Source organism: Ambystoma mexicanum, chromosome 8 (genome assembly GCF_040938575.1).
Source record: "Ambystoma mexicanum isolate Mex_15411 chromosome 8, UKY_AmexF1_1, whole genome shotgun sequence".
Lineage (NCBI taxonomy): Eukaryota > Metazoa > Chordata > Amphibia > Caudata > Ambystomatidae > Ambystoma > Ambystoma mexicanum.
In genome coordinates this window covers 1,040,636,171-1,040,661,821 of record NC_090929.1, presented here as the reverse complement: position 1 = coordinate 1,040,661,821, position 25,651 = coordinate 1,040,636,171, and the positions used below count along the sequence as shown (strand labels likewise).

Genomic DNA, 25,651 nt, shown 5'->3' with positions numbered 1-25,651 from the left:
CCGGGGCACCTGAGCATTGCCTGAACAGAGCAACTGCTGGGTGCAGTTGGTTAATATTGGTTTGTTGTTGTTTGAAATGTTCCAAGTTCTTCACAGAAATTGATATAATGGGGAATCGGGCACTTGACTGGAAGAAAACAGGAGGCGAAGATGGGGGTGGAACAAGGGCGAAGACTTGGTGGAAATTGTGCGAGCATGGGGCACGGAGTTGGATGGGACCACACAACAATGGCAGCTGATATAAAAGTGCTGACATGGAATGTCAGAGGGATGGGCACCTACTTGCGTAGGGACCAGATCAAATCCTTCCTAAATAGGAAGAAAGTCTCAGTTAAACTGCTGCAAGAGACCCACCTCACTTCTGACATCAACCAGAAAGTGGAAGGGCACTGGGGGAACAGGGATATGGAGCAAGATACTCTAAGTATGCACGGGGTGCGTACACGTGGATTAGTGAAACCGTATGCTTCCACCTACTAACAAAGGAGGCAGATGTGGAGGGGAGATACCTTATACTCAGGGGAAGCATTGAGCAATTAGAAATCTGCATAATTAACTTCTACCTTCCTAACTGTGGGACCCCAGCGTACCTGAACAGGCTCTGCACTAAATTAGCCCCTTTTCCCGACTGCTTTTTTATCTTGGAGGGGTGGGGGGGCGATTTTAACTGTGTTCGTGACCTTGACCTGGACAGATCTAGCCCACCGCTGAGGGGGGTGGGGACAGCCCTGTCACCATTGAAAGAAGTGATAGTGAACCTAGATCTGGCAGAGGTATGGAGGGAGTTACACCCATTGTGCAAGGAATTTTCCTATTTTCCATTACCGCATGGGCTGTTTACTAGAATAGACTACCTATTAATAGATAGAACCCATCTGCCCGAAGTGAAATCAGTGCACTATGTAGGCAGATCGCTATCAGATCATTCACCGTTCCTCATGGACTGGAAGATGCTGGGCCATAGGCCACCCATACCACTGAGGGGCATGCCAGTGGATGCACTGACGGACGGTGCCTTTAAAGAGGGACTCTGGGGGCAAACTAGTGGAGTATATAAGTAACAATATGGGGACTGTAGAGGGCTGGAGTACAATCTGGGAGGCACTGAAAGTGGTGGTGAGAGGGGAAGTCATTGCCAGTGCAAGGGGCATTAGAAGGACACTGAGGAATGACCTAGAGGCAGGAGAAGAGCAGATTAGACGGATGGAGGCTGGAGACTGAAGTTGGAACTTGCGGCTGCCAAGGACAGTTGCCACAGTTCCTGGGCTAGACTCTCGAAGTTAGACTACATAGCAAAAACCACTAGGACACATTCGGAAGGAGACAAGCCAAGCAGGATACTGTTGTGGCTGTGCAAAATGGAAAGCCCGAGACACCGGACCACAGAAATTAAAGATGAAACAGGCTTGGTGCATACGTCGAAATCGTCAATCAATGAGACTTTCAAAAATGTTTATTCCCAATTGTACTGCCACGACATGCTAGTACCCCAGGATGTCATACTAGACACATTAGAAGAAATGGGCTTACCCACATTAGCGCACAACGCGAAACATTAGAAGGGGAAGTTATCGGCCGAGGATATAAGCGAAGCAATCAAATCACTAACCACTAGCAAGACTCCTGGGAGTGATGGGTTAGCTCCAGTTTTATAAGGCATACAGCTCAGAATTAACCGCGGTCCTGCATGAGGTATTTAAAGAGGCGTATGAAAAAAAGGTGTTGCCTGGGAGCACGAGAGAGACACTGGTGGTCCTGATACATAAACTAGGAAAACCCACAGATGAGTGCGACTCATATAGACCATTATCAATGCTCAATTATAATGTCAAAATATTGACAACGATACTGGCCAAGAGGCTGTCAAGGGTCATAGGAACCATAGTACACAGGGACCGAAATGGTTTTGTACCAGGCCGAAGCACAGCAATAAACCTGCGACGGCTGCAACACATCATGGCGCACACGGCAAGCTCGCAGCAACCATATGCAATAGTCTCATTAGACGCTATAAAGGCGTTTGATTCGATATACTGGGAATGGTTAATCGCTACTTTGAGAGAATTTGGGTTTGGCAAGCACTTCATTGGGTCAATTAAAATACTCTATGAAGCAACAGTGGCTAGAGTAAAAACTGTAGTGTCAGCAACCTGGGACATTCAAAGGGGCACCAGGCAGGCTTCCCACTGTCGCCAATGCTTTACATTCTGGGACTAGAGCCAGTAGCGATATACCTTAGGAAGCAATTCTTTGACGCAGGAATCCGAGTGGGTGGAGTGTATCATGTGGTATCCTTATACGCGGACGATGTACTGCTGTACTTAAGGGACCTGCATCTTAATGGACTAGTAATTTTAGAAGTGCTGGAGAACTTTGCACAAGTATCCAGTATCTGCTTTAGCATAGGGAAGTCTTGCATATTCCCGCTGCCGGGACTGATAGGGAAAGCAGAGGAGGATCTCCCAAGAGTTGGGCTCTACTGGCAGTTGGCATCGTTCAGATACCTAGGAGTGAATGTCAGGCACACACCCAAATTGATGCATGGGGGCAACACTGAAACTGCAGTGAAGGGTCTCAGGAAATCCATGAAGTTCTGGTCCAAACTACCGCTATCTGTGATGGGCAGGGTCGCCATTGTTAAAATGATAATCCTACTGAGGTTTCTATATTTCTTCTACAATGTACACTACTATATTCTGGCCTTTCTTTCATCTACTAGAAAAGTTGCTAAGGGAGTTTCTCTGGGGTCCCACCAGACACAAACTGTCTCTGACCATACTTGCGCTGCCGTACAAGGAGGGCGGGGTCCAATTACCAGACCTTGAGAAATATTACCTGGCAGCTCAACTCAGCTTTGTGGCCAAGTAGCTTGCGGATGAGACCACCTCCCAAACAAGGCTGATAAAGCAGCTAGTGGCGCCAGCACGCCTAAAGGAAATACTGTGGGCCCGCTGGGGTGCTTGGGTAATGTCCCAATGATTGTAGCGCCGGGTAGAAGGGTTTGGTGCAGGGCCCGGTGCAGGGCCCTGAAACTGCTGTAACGCGAACACCCCTGCTCACCAGAGACCCCGATTGCAGCTGAAGTTTGTGAAGTCAGGTCGGAACTGGGGAATGTAAGGCAATGGGAAAAGTGTGGCATTTACACCTGAGGAGACACATACGAGGAGGGTGTTTTCAGGGAGTTTGAATCTATGAGAGAAAGAGGGACTAACCAGCGTCCAGTTTCTATGGTATCACAGGACTAGAGGGATAGCAAAGAGGAAATGGAAAAGCTGGCCAGCGGAGCCGGAGGCAGAGCCGGTACTGACGTTGCTCCACAATCTGGGCGAGGGCTGGAAGCCAGTGTCCAGACTCTACAGTCAGCTGGCGGACAGACCCAACCCCAAAAGCGAAACGTTGACGCAGTGGTGTGAAACAGATCTGGGAATCAACATAACGGAGAGGCAATGGGAGAGAATCCTGATGTACCCCCAGGAAGTGTCCAGAAACGCCCAATTCTGGTTGATCCAATGAAATGTTTTGTACCGGACCTACATGACACCAAGCAGAATAGCCAAATTCAGCAGCAAAGCACGGCCATGATGTCTTTGGTGCGGGTCAGATGAAGTGGGAATGATGCACATGTTCTGGGGATGCTTGAAGATACAGCACTTCTGGGCTAGGATAGAACAGGCTTGCAGAAAGGCTGGGATAGTAAGGTATGATTGGACACCGGAAGAATGCCTGCTGGGTGCCTGTCCAAGAGTAAGCAAATTCAGACATGTGGTCAAATTTATGGACATGGTATGTATACTGGCCAAAAGGTCCATTGCAATAGCATGGAAGACAGTGGGGGCCCGAAATATGCCAGATGGCACAGTGAACTGGAGCTTTGGGCAGGGGCAGAATCCAGAGTGTGGGGTGATGGGGTGTCCAAGGCAGGAGGCGATGCAAGCATGGACGTCATTTAGGGGTCGCCAGAGGTCGCAACTGCAACCTCTGTGGTCACCCATGCGACCTCTTAATTTTTTTTTTTTTTTTTTTTTTTTTTTTGTTTGTTTTATGTAAGCTTATGGGCTGTGGCCAGCACCATGTGGCTCTTTAGTTCTGGAGTGGCTGGCTTTCTTGTTAAAGCCCCTTAAAAAAAGAAGTAAATGAGTGACACAAGTCTAACACTTTCAGCACTGACCCTACATAAGAAAGATTAGGAATACCAAATAATGTGTCTTTCTGGAATTCTATACAATAATTGCTAGACTCATTAAAGGTTTATTTCAGGCACACTTCAGGGGGTGAGTCACTGATTTAGTCTGTTGTTAAACGCCTCAACTCAGCCTTTCATCCTTCTGAGGTCGATAAATGAGTACCAACACAGGTTGGGTGATATTGGGTGTATATTATTTCTATAAAAAGCACTTAAGCGGAAGTGCTATATAATAACACATTATTATCATTTGGTCATGGATGTCTGCTTGCATTCACAGTAATTTGGTAATATGGGCCTATATACACTGATCTTAACGATACATATGGCGATCCATTCTTGTATGAAATGTACATCACATTATAGCTATCATTTTTTTAAAAATTTCTTTTATTGATTTTATGCAAACAAAACAACAAAAAACAAACAAGCAGCATAATCATAATAGTTCAGTTACATATCAAGTTATCGTAAGCACTGCTCCCATTATCCCTCCCTTCCACCGTGAGCCTATTTGTCAATCCCTTTCAATGTTTGCCAAATGCGGCCGGATTTCGTTCTCTTCGGAGTCTGTTGGATCTGGTATTACTCCAAACAATTCTGTTATTAGCGTTTTCCAAGCCAACAGGGTACCCGCCTCCCCATCATCAGCCCGGCTACTCGCTTCTTGCCATGCCACCGTTTCAGCCTCCACCCATTTCTGCAAGTCTTTCCACCATACATCCAGCTTAGGTTTGTGGCATTTCTTCCACCCCATGGCGATCCTGCGTTTCGCAAGCACATACGCCAGATTTCTCAGTTTCTCAATATGCTTGAGCTTCCCTGGCCTAGGGAACCCGCCCAGTAAGCAGGCCAAGGCTGTGTCTGTGACAAGAGTAACCCCTTTATCAGCCAGTTTCTGTGCCACTTCTCCCCAGTAGCACCTGATAATCGGGCACGACCAAAACATATGTGTCATGTCAGCGTTTTCTAGGTTACATTTAGGACACACTTGTATTCCAGCGTTTCGGAACTTGGATATCCTCAAGGGGGTCATGTATGCGCTATGCGTTACATACAGCTGTAGTTGTTTTAATCTGGCATTTCTAGACACTTTTTTGTGGTAACCCAGGGCACGCTCCCATACCCCGTCCTCCATCGGGGACCCCACTTCCACCTCCCAGTCCAGCCTCAGATGTGTTAAATCTTTCCCCGCCTTAGCCATCACCATCTCATACAGTCTCGAGATCTCATGACCCCCTTCGGACATATCATATATTGTTTCCAAAACTGCATCTGATTCTTCTATCAAAACTGTCTCTGGCCAGGTATTCTTAATCATCCGTACCAATCTAATGTACGTGACATATTGGCCCGTGTGTAGCCCCGCTTCTTCGTTGAGTTCTATAAACTCCTTAATGGATCCCTCTTGCCAAACATTGCCTAGCTTTGCCAGCCCCACTGATTCCCAGTAGGTCCTAACAATCGCCCTCAACTGATCATCCCCTCCTGTCAGAACAACCAGCGGTATCTGCAGGAGGCACGGGCACGGGACTTCCATCAAACGACAAGCCCTACGCCAAATTTTCCATCCAAGCCTCAACATCGCAGGACGCCCCCTCATTTCAGTTTCGGACAGCCAAATCATTTCTTTCAGATAAAACGGGGGCGCAGTCCTGTCCAAGCACCCTATGCTCACGGGTCACTTCATCAGAAAGCCACTTGGCCACATACTGTAACTGTCCCGCCAAGTAATAAACCTCAAAACGAGGCAGTCTGATACCTCCTTTTTCATAAAAGTTCTGCAGTTTCCAAAACGCCACTCTATTTCGGGTACCGTGCCACAGGAAGTCCCTACACATGCTATTCAATTTGCTGAAAAACTTCTTGGGTATTATGTATGGGATATTACTGAAATAGTGCAGGAGCCTGGGCAGAACTACCATCTTAAGCATGGCCCCCCCCGCCCCATCATCGCCAAGGGCAATCTTGCCCAGAACTGCATGCTGTTTCTAATTTTCTCGATGGCTAGTTCCGTATTGTGTTTGTGTTCTTCTTGCACCGTGTAATATACATCTACGCCCAAATAGCGAAAAGAGCTAGTTGCCCATGGTACCTGTAGCACCGGTAGTCCTTCTACAGGGATCCCCTTATAGCTACCTAGCGGGAATATGACAGACTTTTGGGGGTTCACCGAGATGCCCGACAACTCTGCGTACCTTTCCATCACTTCAAGTATGTATAAGAGATTTTCTTCTGGGTATTGCAAGTACAGTAACAGATCATCCGCGTACAAGGATATCAAGTGTCGTTCCCCTGCTACCTCAATGCCAATCGCATCATACTGTGCCCTAAGGCATATTGCCAGAGGCTCCAGGGCCAAGATATAAAGCATCGGGGACCAGGGGCACCCTTGTCTGGTGCCTCTGCTAAATTGCCATCTCTCGGATATCACCGCTCCAGTTCGGACCCTGGCAAGCGGCTCGCTATACAACATCTTGGCCCACCTGATATAGCCTGGCCCCATTCCATACCCTTCCAAAGCAGCCAATAGCCATGACCACTTGACCGAGTCAAAAGCTTTAACTGCATCTAGAGACACTATCGCCATCTCACCCTCGTTCTTACTACCCCATTCGACCACCTGGTGAAGCCGCCTATGATTGTGTGTTATGTTTCTGCTCGGGACATAACCCGTTTGGTCAGGATGTATGAGTCTACCAATCACTTTCTGCAATCGATTTGCTAGGACAGCCGTGAGAATCTTGCTGTCCTGATTCAGCATCGACAGGGGCCTGTAGGAGCCACATCTGTGCTCCGGTTTATTGGGCTTGGGCAGCGGTATTATGATCGCCTCTCTGAGTGACTCAGGCAACCGTCCTATCTCAAACGCTTCATTAAGCATGTCTAACATTGGGGGGAGGATTTCCTCTCTGTATACTTTATAAAATTCGCTGGGGAACCCATCTGCTCCTGGGGTCTTACAGGTAGGCAGCTGCTTCACAACCTCTTCTAACTCCTCCAACGTGATTGGCTCATCTAAATCCTCTCTCTCTTCTTCACTTATCTTGGGCAGCCCTATGTCTTCTAACGTTTCGATTATCTTGCGCTGGTCACCCATCTCATCGTCTCCGTACAGCACTTTGTAATATTCCACAAATTCTTTGTTAACCCCCTCTTGTGTGGCCACCTCATCTCCATTCTCCCTAATAATAGTCCTGACCGGAGGCCTAGGGGTCTCGCTTTTGTATAGCCAGGCCAAAAGGCGGCCTGTCTTGTCTCCCCCGGCGTGCTGCCTCTCAACATATTTCTTATAATTGAGATTGCAGAGTCTTTCCCAATGCCCTGCACATTGTTGCTGTAGTTGGAGTACCAGCTCCGTGTCTACATCACCGCTCTTCAATGCTATTTCTAGCTCAGTTTCCACCCTCTGCAGGTCAGCCAAGACCCCACCTTGTAACCCTCTTGACTTAGCAATGGCCGCCCCCCGCATCACCACCTTAAAAGCTTCCCATAATGTGCCCACAGAATCAACACTCCCAGTATTCTCCTCAAAGAAGTTAGTAATCTCTTCCCTCATATCTTCTCTAAAGACTGGATCTTTGAGCGCTTCCGCTCGGAGGCGCCATGTAGGGATCTTCGCCCTCGGGGGCCAATATTGCCATCCGAGGATCAGGGGCGAATGATCCGAGAGGACCCTGGCCTTATATTCGATTTGAGTAATCTCAGACATCACATCTGCTGTGGCAAAGACGTAATCGAGCCTAGTATGCAGTTGGTGCGGGGCTGAATAGTGCGAATATTGCCTCTCAATGGGGTGTTTCATCCTCCACGCATCTGTGAAGCCAAAATCAGTTAACAGCATCTGCAAGGCTTTCGCCGCTGGGCTAGGCTTACCCGCCCTGCCATCAGATCTGTCCACCACAGGATCCAACACACAATTAAAGTCCCCACCCCAGATCACCGCGCTCCCTATACACGTACTAAGATTGGTACACAAGGCTCTGAAATATGTTGCTGTGTTTTGGTTGGGGGCATACATGTTTACTATGCATACCTCCCTGCTCTCCACCAGCCCTCGCAATATAGCCATCCTTCCATCAGTTTCAACTACCTCTTGTATCGATTTGAACGGGACATGCGGTGCCACCCAGATTAACACCCCCCAGGCATATGCAGAGTATGGCGAGCCCACTACGGTCCCTCTCCACTTTCTCTTAACCAGGTCCAACTTCTCTCGCGTCAAGTACGTCTCCTGTAGTAGTGCGATATCTATTTTCTGCCTTTTCAGATGCATCATGATTTTGTTTCTTTTCAGATAGCTGTTAAGGCCCCCGACGTTCCACGTTATTATCCTGAGGTCCCCCATAGGTCATTAATAAGCACCCTCCCGATCCTCCGCCGATTACGCCCCTTCATGCACCGCAAGTACACCATGCTGATTCTTCCAAATAGGCTCGAAACAAAACTTAAACTCCCCATGACCACACACACTCAACTTCCCATCCCCCCACCTTCCTCTCACCCACCCCTCCCCCAACAATACCCTCCCCAACCGTTGCCCAGCTCCATTCCTGGATCTCAGGCACCCCCACATCTAGCCCTGCCTAGCACAAGCTTCTACTCAGAGCTCAGTAGCGTAAAGCCGCCCTAATGGCCGCTGAAACTAGTAATCTATTGGGGTAGGTCGTCCACGTTCTGTTGCTCCTTTCAAAAAACATTACGTATACAGTTGCCAAACCGTTACCAGTTACAGTTACACTCACTATATTCCAGTCCAAATCGAGCACCTGGCTCAGATTGCGTACAAAATTCAGTTAGTTACAGTTTCTCTGTGCCATCAGGGTCTTCCTCCTTACGAAATCTTCATTCGGTATGATCCTGCCGGTCACGATCCGCTTCTTGTTCCGGGCAGCCCTGCAGGTCCAGCCATGTGACAACATCCTCAGGGGTATCAAAAAATAGCGCTTTGTTCTTGTGTAGCACTTTCAATCGTGCCGGATACAAGAGCATATATTTGACTGCCGCCGCCCTCAGCCTTCTTTTGACGGCGACGTAACTAGACCTCTGCCTTTGCACCAGTATCGTATATCGTATACCGGGTATGCTGTGAGGTTGGTGGATGCTCTCTCTATCGTGCCGCCCTTCCGAAAATATTCGAGGATCTTTTCTCTATCCCTGTAATTCAGTATCCTCGCTATGATCGGTCTTGGCGGGGCCCCCGGCTGGGGTATCCTCATTAGGGAGCAGGTGCGCCCTCTCCATCGTAAATCCCTGCGAAAGATTCCCGGCTCCGATTCCCTTGAAGGATCATGTTTTCGACATAGTTTGTGGGGTCTTGGCCTTCTTCCCAATCCCGAAGGCCAACCACGCGAATGTTGTTCCTCCTTGCTCTTCCTTCCGCCTCTTCCACACGATTTTCCAGGTTGGTGACCTGTTGTTTTAAGACATGAATCTCCTTCGCATTGCTCGTGCTAACATCGGTATTAATCTTCACCTCGCTTTCCAGACAGCTGGTCCTCTCTGCAAGTGCTCTAACATCTTGACGCAGCAGGGTGAGTTCCGTACCTACAGCATCGATCTTATTCTCTAGAGCTGTGCGCAAGTCCGCCATTGCCAAGTCCCATTTTGCGCTCAGGCCCGTTATAGCCTCCAGGATCTGGTGCTTGTCCCCTTCGGGGGCATCTTCCGCAGGGGTCATGACCATGCTCTGCACCGATGTAGAGGGGGTCCGTTGCGTTTTTGTGAAAGTCTCCATCGTGGGTTGCTTAGTCTTGGTTCTCACCCCTTTCGCCGACATGGCGCTGCCCTCCACTCTTGTACGCCTCCGCCTTAATGTAGCTATTGCACTGTCCTCTGTCCGACAAAGGTCTGGCTCCCAAGTCTCCTAACTCACATTCGAGATGGCACTTCGAATTGTCTTACGAATGGGCTATGGCCTCACACTCCCCATTCAAGTTCCGTAGGCCTCGTCGCCCAAGCATCCAATGTTATCGGTCAGCTTGCCGAGGCTCCATTAGCATATGCCAGGCCGGGCGCTCTCATGGTGTTAATTCGAACACTCTGACATATCTCCCTGTCGTACTATTCCTCCAGGCAATTTACCGCAGCCATAACCCACAGTTCCGGGGAATCAGTGTTTTCTCCACGGAGGCCTCTCTTTTGTTAGCCGCCATCTTGGTGCCGAAGCGGCCGCACAGTCGCACCAACAAAAATGTGTATATTTCACGATTCCCGGGGACTATGAACTTCTCCAGCAAACTTCACTTGGCGTGCGGCTTCCGACACCTGATCCCCAAAGTTCTAGGCGCTTGTTACAGTTTCAACGGGTAACTTTGGCAAAAATAGTCGGATCATCAGGAGCTCCTCGCGCAACACGTCCTATTCCATGGCCAGTTGGCCACGCCCCCACATTATAGCGATATCATAATCATATTTTTTGTAATCTACAATGCTATGTGATAGCACTTCCTGTTTTGTCAACACTTGAAAGGTCGCGTTCCATCGCATCCCGCAATATCACTTCGGGGTGGGGTCAAATGACATCACTTCCTGTGATGTCACCAGGGGGTCAAGGGTTATGTGATGTCACTTCCGCTACCCCTGGCATTTTGGTGAAATGACGTCCCTGGATGCAAGCCCTACATACGAGGCCTAGAAAACACTGATCTGGGTTATATTCCACCCAACAGACGATAAACCTTCATGAACGCGCAAGGGTCACACTTGGGATATCTGAGATCAGTCGAGATACGCTACCAAAATGAGGAAGTCTGGATACCCACCCCATAGACTTAGGTGCACACGCGCCTCTGAGCTTCTTTAAGCGAAACAATGAGAATCCCTATAAACAATCCTAGTGGTGAAGACGGTTTGTTGTTGTTAGTGTTACTTGTTGTTGATACCCTGTTTTACAGTAAAGATGACAAATTGAGATGTGAAATGTAAATGTGAATTATAAATGCCAATAAACATATTTTAAAATAAAGCACTGAGTTGCCATACTTTGGAGTCCAAATGTTTTAATTTCCTTGAAGCCACAAATGGATTATGTGCTAAAAAGCTGATTTTTGGTAGATACAGCTGCTTAAGCCGATCATGCTCTCCTTACATAGATCTTGCTCGGCGTTGTTGGAGGCACCCTTTCTTATTCAATGTTGAATCATTTGAAGATCCTCTTAGTTGTATGCTGCAATCCCATAAAAACAAACTACATGTGGCACAAAATGCAGCCAAATGCCTGATCTTGCGATTGCAGAGGCAAAGCCAGGTTTACAAAATATGTCATGCTTTACCATGCCACCCAAAATGAGACTACTGTAGTCAAGCTTTGTTCCCTGGCTTTACAATGTTTTCATCAGCTTGTTCCCTTTAGGCTGTACCAGTAGCTACCTTCCCATATGCAACCTCTATTTCATCAGCAATGCCCTAGTTGCTATTGTACAAAGCTACTTGATTATAAAAGGCCAGTAAAGGTTATTTTTTCTTTTCCCCCACCATCTGGAATATGTCCTTTTGCTCCCTCTGGGGAATATGAATCTTAAGTGGGGTGAATAATCCTAAATAAATTGAAGAAAACTAAAGTGTGAGCCATCAAGATCTTTGTAATGCACACTGCAAAGCAAACCACTTCTTGCCTCTTTATTAAATTGTTAGCTTTTAGTACTTGTGTATAATATTTATCTGCCTGAAATACACTGAGTCTTTATTATGGTGTCCCGGATGGAACCTTTCTCTACAAGTCTCCTCCTTGTTGTGAATTTCATGGGATGCCTAATTAAATTTGCAACATTTACCCTGTTGCTTGGTTCAGACAACCATTTCGGGAAGGTCTTTTGCATGCTTTAGTACTTCTACATTGCCCATAATGCAATCTCGGGCCTCTTTCTCTTGCAGTGTCTCAAACGTTTTGGTATCTTTCCTATGTTTTTCCAGCTGGTGTAGCAGTTATTTCTGGCTTTCCAATCCTCTTATCTTCCCCTTGCTCGTTTTCTTTCTTCCAGCACACTAGGGACTGGATACGCCCGATGTGTGGGGGGTAGCTGCAGGCACTGTACTGCCATTGATGGACAAGAGTAGGTGCTCAGATACCGCCGTGGCAATTTGGAGCAGTATTAAAGCATACTAATGTAGCCTGTTTCTCAGACTGCTCTACTCCACTTTGTGTTGTCTCCATCTCTCTCCCCCATTTCTTTAGGATATTTTGGACCTGTTAAAAAAATAAAAATCCCCCGTGTTTGGCGCTGGGCCCACTTTTATCTCACAATGTCTTTTAGACACTTTGGCAATTTTACTACATTTCCAAGCGTGCAACCTCAGGAGTTGTTCCATTAATTGCCAAAATAATGGGAGGATTAGTTCAACTCTGAGAGTGTAGTGTTTGTATGAAGTCTCCTTGCCTTTGTGTATACTATAGAAGGGCAACTTTAGCTCCCATGTCTCTTACCCCACTTATCAACTCCCATAATCAAGCATTTTTCATATTTCAGTGTCTTACACTCTTGCTGGTAAATTCTACGGGAGTACGACTCCAACTCCTACATTTCAGCATGACCACTCTCAGGAGTTCCAGCACTTTACTGTTGATTCTGGCTTGTCTGCCATTTCCTTCAGACAGGTTTCACCCAGGGTCCATAGAAAATTAGCAGGGTGTTCTCCATCCTGTCAGTTAAGATGGGTTTTCAGAATCAGCCCTGTGGACAGATTTTGAGAGGCCACACCATTCTGGTGAACAGGAACAAAAACACTGTCTAGCCAAACTCTGTCTGCGTAGTGTTACTGAAAAGTAAGGCCTAGACGTAGGAGGGGGCGAGAGTGGTGAAGGGTTCAGTTAAGCACACACAGAGCACCCTTTATAACAGGCAGAATATATAAAAGTAGTTACTTATTTAGGTCTAAGACAAACACTTAGCTGTGAAAAATGACAGGTAGGTTACACACTAAAACATTCACTATTATATAAACATTCACCTTGGTGTGCTTTGCTAAGAGCACTAACACATCACTTTTAAAATGTGGTTTAAATCGGTTTTCAGAATACAGTAAGAGTAGGAAAGCAAGTGAATAAAGAAATAGAACCCGGTAAGTAATCAACACTTTTAGAACAAATAGGATCAAAATAAAGGAGTTGGCAAACACCATACAAAACCTTAGAATGAAGGTTCTATCCTTAAAATGTCCTTCCCGTCCAGGAGGAAAATAAGGGATGTAGTGCTCTCCAAGTCTCAAATGCCAATACAAGTCTTTTCAGGTGGTGAGGAGTCGATTTAGGGAGTTTTCACAAGTGTGGCTTGAGCCAACAAGTAGTTTGTAATGTTCCAAAGTTTAGTAAAACCAAGATGGAAGTCTTTGGTAACCCTCTTCCAATCGAGCAACCTTAGGGGGAACCCAGAGGAGGATACCTGACCAGAACACCACCATTCACAGCTATCCAAAGGAGAGGTAGGGCCAGGACTTTACATCCATACAACCCTATGGAGACAGGGGGAGGGGTCGAACCAGGTACGTTTACTCACCCCCTGTATACCGATTCTCTTAGGGGCCACTGTAGGAGGTACTGAATTTGCTGGGCCATCTGGATTCTTGCCTTTTTTCTGTTGGTGGATGCCCAGGGGTTCCGGGTGCAGAGGCCGCTTCGGCCATCAGGTTATTGGGTCTGGCTAGATCACGATTCTGGACTCTGGTGGATCAGTTCTGGATTCTGGACATCCAGGACACACCGATAACTGGACCACAGCTAAGGAGACTACCTCAGAGGACTCGCACGACATAATGCAGGCGGCAAACAGCAATGGCAACTTGATGAAAATGTTGGAAGGTGCCCCCCATGGCAGAAAAAAAGGAACTAGCCCTGCAAGGACCCTCTTTGTGGTGGGGAGCTGCAACTTCAAGGAAATGCTTCTTGCTCATAAGTTGAGGATCTGCAGAGTCCCAAGGCTTAATTCAGGATGGCGACATTAGCCCAGGACAACTTCTGCCTAGTCCACAGGATGGTTCCAGGACCATTCTGAGTGCTAAGGGTCAAAGCATTGATAATGGTCTTCAGGATATCTGCTTAGAGACTGGATATTTGCCAGGCAAGTGAAGAAAGGACTACTGGCAATCTTCTAATGCAGAGTTCCAGGTTTTCTGTGGGCTACTTCCCTTTGTAGGGTTCTTGCCTCCAATAATCTGAAGAACTGCAGGAAGTCTGCCTTTTACCCAAGATCTTGGTTGGAGTTGTCCCAGCCCACCAATATCGAAAATCTGCACCATTCAAACTGGCATGGGCTGTTCAATCTCGACAGCCTTTGGCCACTGCATCTGCCCAGCAACAGACCTATTCCGTCATGGATGTAGACTGGGTCCAGCCAGCCCCAGCCCCACATCTGACAACACACACAGCCCACCACTTTGCTCTAAAAAAGATAGGAGTTTTCCCTGGGAAATGGCTCAACATTGATGGAAAATCCAACCACTCCAGTGCAGGAAGACGACCAAACTACAAGATGGCAAAAATCAAGTGGCGCATGTGTTTTAGAATATATGGTGCTTTAATTGCCATTAAGTGGTAAAATGCAAACGTGCTTCCCATGCATATTTGTTTGCAGTATTTTCCAGAAGTGATTTCCACTTTTAAACCAGTGTCATCTGATTGATCACAATTCTGAAAACTCCACCAGATTCGATTACCTTATTAACTGTGACCAGTTGATTAGTTCTTAACAATCCTTTTTCCCCGTTGGATTTTCTTAGCTACTGGCATAAAAACATGCCAAATGTGGAATTTATGCCTGCTCTGTGGGAACCTCTCTTGCATTACTTAGGCTATTCTCACATGTTTGTCGTTGGTTACCAGTTTGACTTCTAAACCTTTGGATTCAAGAAGTTCAATTATACAAAGCAATGCTTCTCCAACACAACAGAGAAAGTACATTCTATATCTCAGAGCTTAATTTTTTTTTAGTGCACCAGTCCTGGGAAAAAGTTCAATATTTTACACTAAGCTCAGTGCTGTCAAAATGACCATAGCCTGCCAACCAAAGCCAAGTTCTTGTCGCCATGCCTTGTGTACTGCAGGTAAAAGGTATTTTCTCTGGTATTTACAATAGGAGTTATTTGGCATGCACTGTAATCCTAAATATTCACAGAACCTCAAGATGTTTATTGAATGTAGAACGACTAAACAAAAGTGCACATAAACTTAGCATGGCGTCTGTTGTAACATTGCCAATGCGAGGTTGAGCGGACCAAGAAAGGCTGTAACGTTCATCTTCATGGGTCAGGTTGGTTGCAATACAAATTTTATTTCATTAATCAATGGTTTGCCAGAAGCTACGCCATCAGTTTGTTTTGCATTTCAGCATCTTTGAAATCTCTCGGAGGTAACCATCAAACAATATATTTAGGTTCCCCCAAGGCCCTCGGTTGACAATTCACGTTGCTTTGCTGGATTTTAACTCTAATTTAGGCCACTGCAGATTGGCATTGTTCATGAGTATACTGCGTAAAGGTATGAATTGCTGCAACATCAGATATTCCCAAATCAGTGTCATTTCACAGCCTGCAACCCTGGTTTGTAGTGTGATCTGTGTTTTGCAGTCCTTCTTTTTCCTAGACCTCTATGGGAAAAAATAAAATACGAAATTGTAAAGGGTTTTTGATGCCTTGCAAAATTAAAATCTCAATAAAAACAATTTTTCAACAAATTATACTTTGTTTAGTAACTTGTTAAGCATTTTTTTTCAATCAAATGCCAAATAGAGCAATATGTCAGTGAACTGTAATACTAAAAAGTTCCAGTGCAGTTTCTTGGTACTCACTCTTGTTGGGTTTTTGGGGGACAACGGGTCTGTGCAACGGAAAATCTGCCTACGGCGATGCAAGATGGCATTTAATAACAAGGGCAACTTCCGGAATTTGAAATGTGATTTTAAACCACATAATGCAATCAGAAAATAAAACCACATAATATGGAAATGGTTTACAGTGTTTATATTGAATCCTTTATATTGAATTCCCATACATAGAATATTTTATCTTGAAAACCTTTATAGTGAATGTATTTAGGGTGGGATAAAGGGTTAAATATTTTTTGGAAATGGTCGGGATGGGTTTTTAGGGGTGGTAAACAGGGGTTTCACTATAAAAGTTTTCAAGATAAAAGATTTGAGATATGGGCATGTGTAAAAAATGGAAATGGTTAAAGCATTTATATATCTTTGCAAAGTCCAAATGTGCATTATCAAAATTGAAAATACATCTTAATGCTCACATGAAATTGCACACTTGAAAATAATTGTTGGATATTTTTTCTAATTTACTAAAATCGTAAATGTAATTGGTTATTTTTATACAATTATGAGGTGTCTTAGTCCATGGGACCATCTAACCAAATTAGAAAAATACTATGTCCCCTTTATTGCTTGATGTGATCAGGAAATGCTGTCATGGATAAAACTGTGCCCAATTGAATCGGCAGTAACGATGGGATTTGTGAAGCAAATTCTGATTTATACCCTGTGCTCAGGGCATGTATATGGGACACGTGGGCAGAAACCCAATGGCAGTCTTTTGTCTATTTTATTTTTGTTGACTCTTTTGAAGTTGACCGTCCAGACACACACAATGTCAAGATAACAAATCCTGTGAGCATGCGGATTGTGGAAATTCTTAGATTATAGAAAATGGGCCCAGATGATCAATGAGGATCAAAAAGTTACATGACATGATCAAGATAAGATGGTGACTGAAGATGTAAGGTAAGGGGGCTGCAGGGTTACAGATACAGACACAGACCCAAGTGCAAGGGTTGCCAAGAGGCAGTGCGGGTGTGTGGCTGGGTGGGCAGGAACCTGGGCCGGATATCAGAGGGTAACCAGGTGCAAGGTGCTGAAGCAGACAGATCAGCAGGGGCGAGGAAGACTGAAGCAAAGAGGAAGGTCTTGAGGTGCTTTCAGAACCAGAGAGGGTTCTCAAGTTTCAGAGTGGCAGGGGGCTGTTCCAGAGGGAGGTCTCAGCCGAGGAGAGAGAGCTACTCCCAACTCGTTGCTTGGAGAAGCGACCGACCCTGAGGGAGTTGGACGAGCGAAGAGCTCGAGTGGGAAGGTATTTACGGAGGGAGAGTTGAAGGTTTTTGGACCCAGGCTACAGAGGGCCTTGTGGACAATGCAAAGGGTATTGAATTTAATCGTTGCAGCCACTGGCAGAGAATGAAGATATTTCAGGGCTGGAGAGATCTAATCCCAGGGCTTGAGGCCGAGGACAAGTCTTGCAGTCCTGTTCTGGAAGAGTGCCAGAGGGCGGAGAGTAGAAGGCAGATTTAGAAAGAGGCTGTTGCAGTAGTCCAGCCTAGAGAGAACCAGAGGTCTAGAGATGGTTAGCTTCTGGGGGGAAGGAGACGAAATAGCCCAGATGAGCTTGTTTGGGGAAGGAGGCTTTTTGAATTTAAAACATTGTGTTCTGGTCAGCTTTCCTTCTCATTTGAAGAAACTCCTATTTCTGTTATTGTTTCTTCATCTTTCTAACTGTGCTCATAAAAATGATGGTCATTGTTTGGTAGTGTTGAGTTTGGCATGCACCCTGTGCGAAATGGCCTGTTCCACTCATTTAAGTGTTCTTGCTGTGTCTATGTTTCTGCTTTATCTGTGCTCTGTTTATTGATTGTGTACTTCTCCGTTTATTCTTACAAGCCGTCTTTTGCGTATTTCAGATATTTGTTCCGAAACAGGTCGTGTGTGAAATTCCCTGTTCCTTCCGCACATAGATTCTCCTCTTTGAGGAACTTGAGGTTGGCCTACCCTAAAATTGTCTTTTTCTAGCTATATTTTCCCTGCACGTTTTCCTGTCTTGTTAGTTGCCTTGGCAGTCTGGCATGCTGCATGGTGTTTGGAATTCTAGCCGTGTGTACATCTGCTTGAATGGCTATGGGTTGCAAGTACTTTTCATCCCTTGCTTCCATATGCTTGCACACAGAGTGATGGTAGCCATGCCTTGAATATTTCCTTATTTCTGGAATTCCCATTTTGCTTGCTTTTTGTTGTTGTTTTGGGATGTTTGGCATTTTAGCCCTCGCTCATGAAATGTAAAGGTACTCAATATTTTTAAAGATTACAAACTGTTTTGCGCAGTTTGCTGATTTGCAAATAGAGTTATGAGTTGCTAATATTCCCTTTCAAACCAACTCTTCAAGCGCATTTGTGAGGAAAACACTAACTTTACCAAAGAGTTTCATATGGTGGCTGCTTCATCTTCATGTATCCTTTTGAAAGCAGATTTTCTAAACGTCTGTCTGCATTCACTGCTTGTTTTGGATTTTGTTGGAAATTCCAAAAATCTATACATGTTAAGTCTTTCCATGAGGTTTGTAACAGTAGTGCAGAGACACATTTGACTTCATAACCCTCCCATGGACAACATGTTTTATGATCCCTCTGGCCAGGAGAAGCGGGCATGATGGGCGACTGAGAATGGGAGTTCAGAGGTGAGTGCAAAGGATTGAAATAAGCAGTTACATCATTGATCCTTTTTATGTTTATTCTGAAGCTATTTGGGAACAAGCTAAATGTAGCAAAAAATGGTGCTGTATGAAAAAATATAGCTCTATGAAAATAATCTCAACATCTTCAACCAGTGGCAAGTTACCAAATCACCATTGGCTATTATAAACTTTTGGAGAATGGCATTAATGTTAGGGTCGAATTTTACACACATTGATATTTTGTCTCATATTCTAAACATCTTATTTCATAATACACTTGATGCTGCAGGTTTTTGACAATCTATACTGCTATAAAGCGTGTAACAGTTTTTCTTTTGCATTGTTTAAGGGTGCTTACTTCATCTACTTTGAATGGGCAAAAGCCCTAATTCGCCTTCCCCAGATTCAAGCACTTGGTTCATTGAGCTGTGTTAATTGTTGTGAACTACAATCACTGTTTATATAAGATTGCATTTGGGCCAATGCTGTAGATGAAAGGTCTGTGATTCTACTTCAGCTTCTCTAATTACAACTGTTCAGAAGACTAATGTAAAGTGTCCTACTTCAGGTAAGTCACACTGGAACTATGAATGAGGCGGGAGTTAGGTTTATATAAAAAGGAAACTTGGTTATTTGTTATAGTTTATAGTATAGGTGGAAAACGGGAGAGCAGTAGAATAACTTCCACCCAGGTCTAGTTCCTATCCTGAAAGTCCAGTTCAACTGACAAACCTATAACGTGTAGATTCTTCACATTTGCATGGCTTGCACAACATTCCAGTAGTGATTATAAATGCAGTAAGTATACGACACATCTCACTTCCTATAAATCGAAAAACAAAGCTAACTTTCACTCAGGTTCTTAACATCATCCATGCATGCACAGATCATGACCCGACAACCACATTTAGGCTTACTCGAAACTTACACCAATACACTGAACCTTCAACATAATAACTACACGCCTTCCATCCAAGCCTGCCACACTTATGCACAAACCCGCTCAAAGAGCAACACAACCAACGCTCGCAGCCATCAAACACTGAATAATCTTTTACCTGGAGCTGCCACCTGCAGGTCCTCTGACTGCTACTCCCAAGCACAATCTTTATACCCAAGCTGCCTGTACTTGGCTAAACATACAAATAATCAATCAAAGGACCTGTCACAGGACATGAAGGGAAATGGATGAGCATATAGTGAATTCAAACAACCAGGGAGTCAATCACACCACAAGCATATTGCACATTCACTCATTTGGCAGACAACCACTCCGCATCTCCTACAGAACATATAAAAGATAGGAAAAGAATAGTAAAGTGTACACACAATACAACAGAAGCAAAACGTGCATGCAGAGGAGCAGCCCAGTGTAGTACCAAATAATGGTAGAGCAACAAGGAACCCCATGAATGCTGTTTAACATTCATGTTTTTAACGCGCACAAAATCCTATTATGATCCTTCATTTACTGAAATCCTCACAATCCTTTACAGGGACTAAAAGGACACAGAATTGTGTACCATCACTTTCTAGATCATGCATATACATGGTAAATATACAAACAGCGCTTAAACTTTTCCTCAAAGCGCTATAAACTCTGCACAGTAACACACTCCTCCAAGCATTCATTCATCAATCTTCCATACCCAACAGTGTATTGATCCTCAAATCGTAACAAAAAAGCTGTGAACATAATATCCAAACTATAGGAATGCATGGAAAACCTGCAGAGCTATGTTTATTAGGCACAGAACTGCTAAGGTCAAACAATAAAACACACATATGTATGAACAACCTAACAGGAGCGTTGGTTAAATTATTTGTAGACTTTACACATGTTTGTGCAATTTACTCACATAGTTCTTTGAAATTCTTTGAAATGTTAAAAGCTCAATCTTCCACTACTCGGATAAAATATAGCCAAAATACGTCACTCGCATAGCACTGCCCCACTCAATTACATTAATGCCAAAACATTTTTTTCAAAATTCTTTTTATTTGCATTTATTCAACAAAAGAAAGGAAGACCATACAAAAAAGAAACCACAAAAAAAACAAGATGCTATGTGCTACATAAAAAGAAAGAGGGAGCAAATAATCGCATCTCGCACAGTGTGCAGTCTCGAGGGTTAATTCACACACTTACAATCAATGTCCTTGCGCATATTACAACTTCAGGCCCTTGATGCGTGTCTGACGCTCTCCCTCAGGTCCATCTCAACCCATTCAACCTTGCTAGCATTTGGCCGAACTGGGCTCAGTGGCCCCAACTTATAAACTAAAGATAACAAAAACTGTGAATGCTGTACCCTCCCACCGCCCACCTCACTCCCTACCTCCAGCCCGACTTCAGCCCTGCGCCCTCCTCTGCTCGATTCACCTCACACAACTGCAGCACTAGCTTCACAATGGCATGTCGTAGGAGGGTGCAAACATCATTTGGACTAATGCATTCCATGCTGTGACATTGTTGCTGACCTCCCTTTGTCCCCTATTTGCCACACCGCTGTTTCTGCCTCAGCCCATTTCATTGGGTCTCTCCACCATACCCCTATACAGGGACCTTTTGTGGTCGTCCAAGCCAGTGCTATCCTGCGCTTAGCCAAGATGCAGATGAGGTGTTTCACCTTTGTTATGTGTGCCTCTGCATGCCGCCTCGGGAACATCCCCAGCAAGCACGCATCCAGTGGCCATTCATGCATTTCTTTTCCTCCCCTTGCGGCCCTCTTTGCGATGACCTGCCAGAACCCACAGACTACCAGGCATGACCAAAACATGTGCAGCATATCTGCTGACTCACTTGTGCATCTTGGGCATCTCCTGGGAACTGTGAAATTGCGTGTGGGGTCATGTATGCTCTGTGTGTAACTTGTAGCTGTATCCGTTTGAATCTGGCGTTCCTGGATACCTTCCATGTGTACAGCATCACCCTAGCCCATTCCCCGTCCGTAAAGGCTTGGCCTACATCCTCCTCCCACTTGGCCCTCACACTAAGTTCTGGTCTACTGAGCGGGTCCAAAATCATGTCATAGAGCATGGAGATCACATGGCCCTCCTCCATTTGGTCATAAAGGGAGTTCAGCATGGCGTCCCCCGCAATTCCGTCTTTATGTCAGGCCATCTGGTTGTGGCGATTTTAATCACCATATGATATGCCAAGAACTGACCCTTCGGTATCATAGCTCTCACTCAGTTCAGGGAAGCCCAGCAGGACACTGTCATGGCACAGGTCCCCCAGAGTAATTAACTGTTCGGCTCCCAGTGGTGTCCAATGCTGCAAACCTCATCTCTGTTCTTCCCGCAGATTGCTGCCAGAGGTATATTAGAAGAGTACGGTCCTGTATGCCCACCATCTTCCATAGTCTTAGCAATCATTTCTGTTACTATGCTACTAGCGTGAATGTCCCCACCCAGCCAGAGCACTTCCCTCCGATTAAAATGGTGCGACTTCATCCTGCAGCGGACCAGTGTCTAAGGAGGCTTTGTCTGACAGCCAGGTTATAATGAACTGCAGCTGACCAGCAAGGTAATATGCTTCGAAATGCAGCTAGCCTGATTAGCCCACCCCTGTAGTCCCTTCTCAGTGCACCTAGCGGGATTCGGCACCTCTTTGCCCCCCCGCCCCCCAGATAAATCCTCTTACTACAGAGTCAATTTCGCGAAAGAACAATCCCATGATCTCTTAAGGTATGTTTACAAAGTAATAGAAGAGGCGCTGCAACACCACCATCTTGAGTAGCGCTGTATGGCCAATCATTGATAGCGGGAGCCTCTGCCAGATCTTAACTCCACGGAGCGCCTGTAGTGTATTTGCCTCCTGCTCCTTCCTAAGGTCATGATAGATGCTCACCCTAAAATACCAGCCCACTGCATCCCCAAATTCGGTAGGTGCTGCTACTCCAGCTCTGCCAGGCCTGCGAGCAGGAATAACCTTGACTTCTCTTTGCTTATGGTTGTACCAGATAACCTTGCAAGCCCATCCAGTACTTCTAGTATGTATGGCAGATTGATTTCCGGATTCTGTACGCAGAGCAACATATCATCCACGTACAGCGTGACCATGTGCGTGTCGCCCTCTATCGGAATGCCCACTTCTTTGAAGTCTGTCCTGAGGAAGGTAGCTAGGGGTTCCAATGCCAGGATGAACGACATTGGGGAGAGCGGGCCCCCCTGCTAGGTTCCCTTACCCAATTCCCATGCCTCGGAGACCGGTCTTCCGGTTCTCACTCGGGCTAATGGTTTCTTATATAACAAGTGCACCTACCATACAAAGCGCAGCCCCACTCCAAAGCATTTCAGCGCTGCGTGCAGGCAGCCCCACCTCACGGAGTCAAACTCCTTTATCGGATCAAGCAAAGTCACAGCATATTCCACCTCCACCCCCTTGGTTTTGTCTATTACGTGAAGAAGCTTATGCAAGTTCCAGGATGTGTTCCTCCCAGGCACATGGCCTTTTTGATACGGGTTTATCAGAGTGCCAATTACACACCTCAGTCTGTTCGCCAACATTGCAGCGAGAATGTTAGTCTTGGGTGATGATTGAGAGTGGTTTCTATGAGCCACACCCAAGTGGTGACTTGCCTGGCTTCTGTATCGGTACTATGATAGACTCTTGGAGGCTCGCCAGCAGCAAGCCTACCTTGAATGCCTCCTCCAGCATCTGCAGGAAGTGCGGCGCAAGGTCTCCCGCAAACTTCCTGTAGAATCTCGCCAGGAATCCGTCCGTGCCTTGCGTTTTACCAGAAGGTAGCGAGAATAGGGTTGCCTGCAGCTCCTCTATGGTGAACAGAGCATCATGCATCTCTGCCTGCTCCAAATGGGGCAGTTCAATATCGATGCAAACATCGTCTAGGTCCCTAACACACAGCCCTCCTCGCCAGCATTATATAAGCACCGATAGAACCGGCTGAAGACTGCATTAATCTCACTCTGGGCTCTCCATTCCGCCCGCACTCATCCTTAATGAAACTAATCATACCCCTTCTCTCCTCTGCACGGCATAACCAGGCCAGCAGTCTACTGGGTTTTTCCCTGCTATCGTGGAGTCTCTCTGTTTTGCCCAATCGCTCCCAAGCTGCGATACAGACCTGCCTATGCTCAATTAGCTTCTTTTGGCTCAATGCTGATTGTCCCCTTCCGCCTGCCAGTGCCTCCATCTGCGCCTCTGTATTAGATATGTTGCACACCAGGTCCTTCCATATTCCACCCATATTTCCGATTGCCTCCCCCCTCATCACCACCTTAAAGCATTCCCACAGAGTGCCTGCACTGTCTACACTCCCTGCATTATGATTGAAAAATTCCTCTATCTTTTCTCATATATGGATTCTAAACTGTTCATTGAGCAGTGCTTCTGCTCTTAATTTCTACGTGGTGATTGGGGTGTACATGCAGCTCTCTGCCACGTCACAGTGAGTGGTGCATGGTCTGAAAGGACTCTTACCCTGTAGTCAGCTGCAACAAATTCACCCATGGTTTCAGTGCCGGTAAACCTGTAATCTATGCTTGTGTGTACCCCATTCAGACTTGAATAATAGGAGTAGCCCCGTGTAGCTGAGTCACGGTTGGGAGCATAAGTGTTGATTATGCAAATCTCTCTGTTCAAAGAGCCCATTCACAATAGTCAACCTGCCTTCAGTATTACACTTGCATTCCAGAGGCCTAAGTCACAGAGGGAGCGTGGGGGGCAAAAGGGTGCTCCTAGCATATGCTGAATACAGCAATCTGTGTACTAGTCTCCGCCCCCTCCCCACTTCTTAGTGATCGTGGCCTGTCTGATGCATCTCTTGCAGGAGGGCCACATGTACTCCCTTTCTGATGAAGTATGTATGTACCCTGGTTCATTTGACAAAGCTGTTAAGCCCTCTCACGTTCCAGGAGATTACGTTTATGTTGCTCATCTGTCGTGCAGTCCTCCTCCCTCATGTACGTCCCACTTACCCACACCCGGTCAACACCCTCCCCCGCACTCTTCACTCAAAGTTGAGACAGACAGACAGACTCACTCTCTCCTGCTATTTGTTAGTTGCATGTTGCCCTACTACGTGTTCCTAAGTGGCCAGGCATGCCTGCTTTATCGCAGCTCCTCATGGGGCTACTTCCAACATCCTCCGGAGGGGAGCCGCTCCTATTGTGTCCATCCATGCCTGAGCCACCACCGTGCTGTCAAAGAAGTAGGAGGTGCTTTTGTGCAGTACTTTTAGCTTAGCGGGATATATTAGCATGTACTTCGAGCCCACCTGCTGCCGTCTCTCCTTTGTGGGTCCAAAAGCTGCCCTCTATCTCTGCACCTTCAATGTGTAATCAGGATACACTGTGATCTTTTTGATGATCCCTCCTTGTCTGGACAATGCCAAAATTGTTAACCTTTCTCTGTACTTTAAGAGCTTCGCAATCCGAGGTCTAGGAAGAGCCCTTGGTGGGGGTCTTCTGGCCAAGGACTTGTGGACCCGTTCCACTGTGAAGCCCTGCGACCGGGTGCCCGCCCCAATCTCCTGCAGCAGCATATTTTCCTACTATGTCGTGGGGTCCCTGCCCTCCGGCAGGCCTAGTATCCGTATGTTCCGCTGTGCTCTTCCCTCCGCCTCCTCGGCTCTATTTTCTAGTGCTGCAACCTTCAGCTTTAGCTCTTGCACCTCCTACAGGGCCCCCTCAATATTTGTTTTCGTCGGCTTGTGTCTCCACCGACTGCACCCTATTCGCCAGTGCCCGGACATCCTGCCACAGCAACCCCATATCTATCCTGAACTCGTCTATTCCCCTCTCCAGGTTAGTTTGAAGCATTACAATGGCTTTCAAGATTTGTTTCTCCTCTGTTTTTGCTTCCAGCTACATAGTGCAGCCTTCCTTAGGGGCTTTGCTGCCTCCCTCCCCTTTGTGTGCGAAGGCTTCTATCCTGGTTTATCTAATTTTGCTCTTATGCTGCCTATGCACAGTATTCCCCCCTTGTGGCACTATACAAGTTAGCGGCCGCACACCCAGTTCCACCCTTGAGATGCAGTTTGTTTTTCATGTCCAGGCCTATTTTA

General features: G+C 46.1%; 1 protein-coding gene across 9 annotated transcripts in view; it reads left to right on the top strand.

Moving 5' to 3' along the window:
* DLG5 (discs large MAGUK scaffold protein 5) overlaps window positions 1-25,651 on the top strand; it is a 1,559,980-nt gene that overhangs the window by 1,063,914 nt on the left and 470,415 nt on the right. For 6 of the 9 annotated variants that reach the window (XM_069610999.1, XM_069611004.1, XM_069611003.1 and 3 more), the window contains one exon: window positions 17,853-17,930. The exons of the other annotated variants lie outside the window; for them this stretch is intronic. In XM_069610999.1, coding sequence (XP_069467100.1) covers window positions 17,853-17,930 — 78 coding nt within the window. The remainder of the gene's footprint in view (window positions 1-17,852; window positions 17,931-25,651) is intronic. 9 annotated transcript variants of the gene reach the window in all.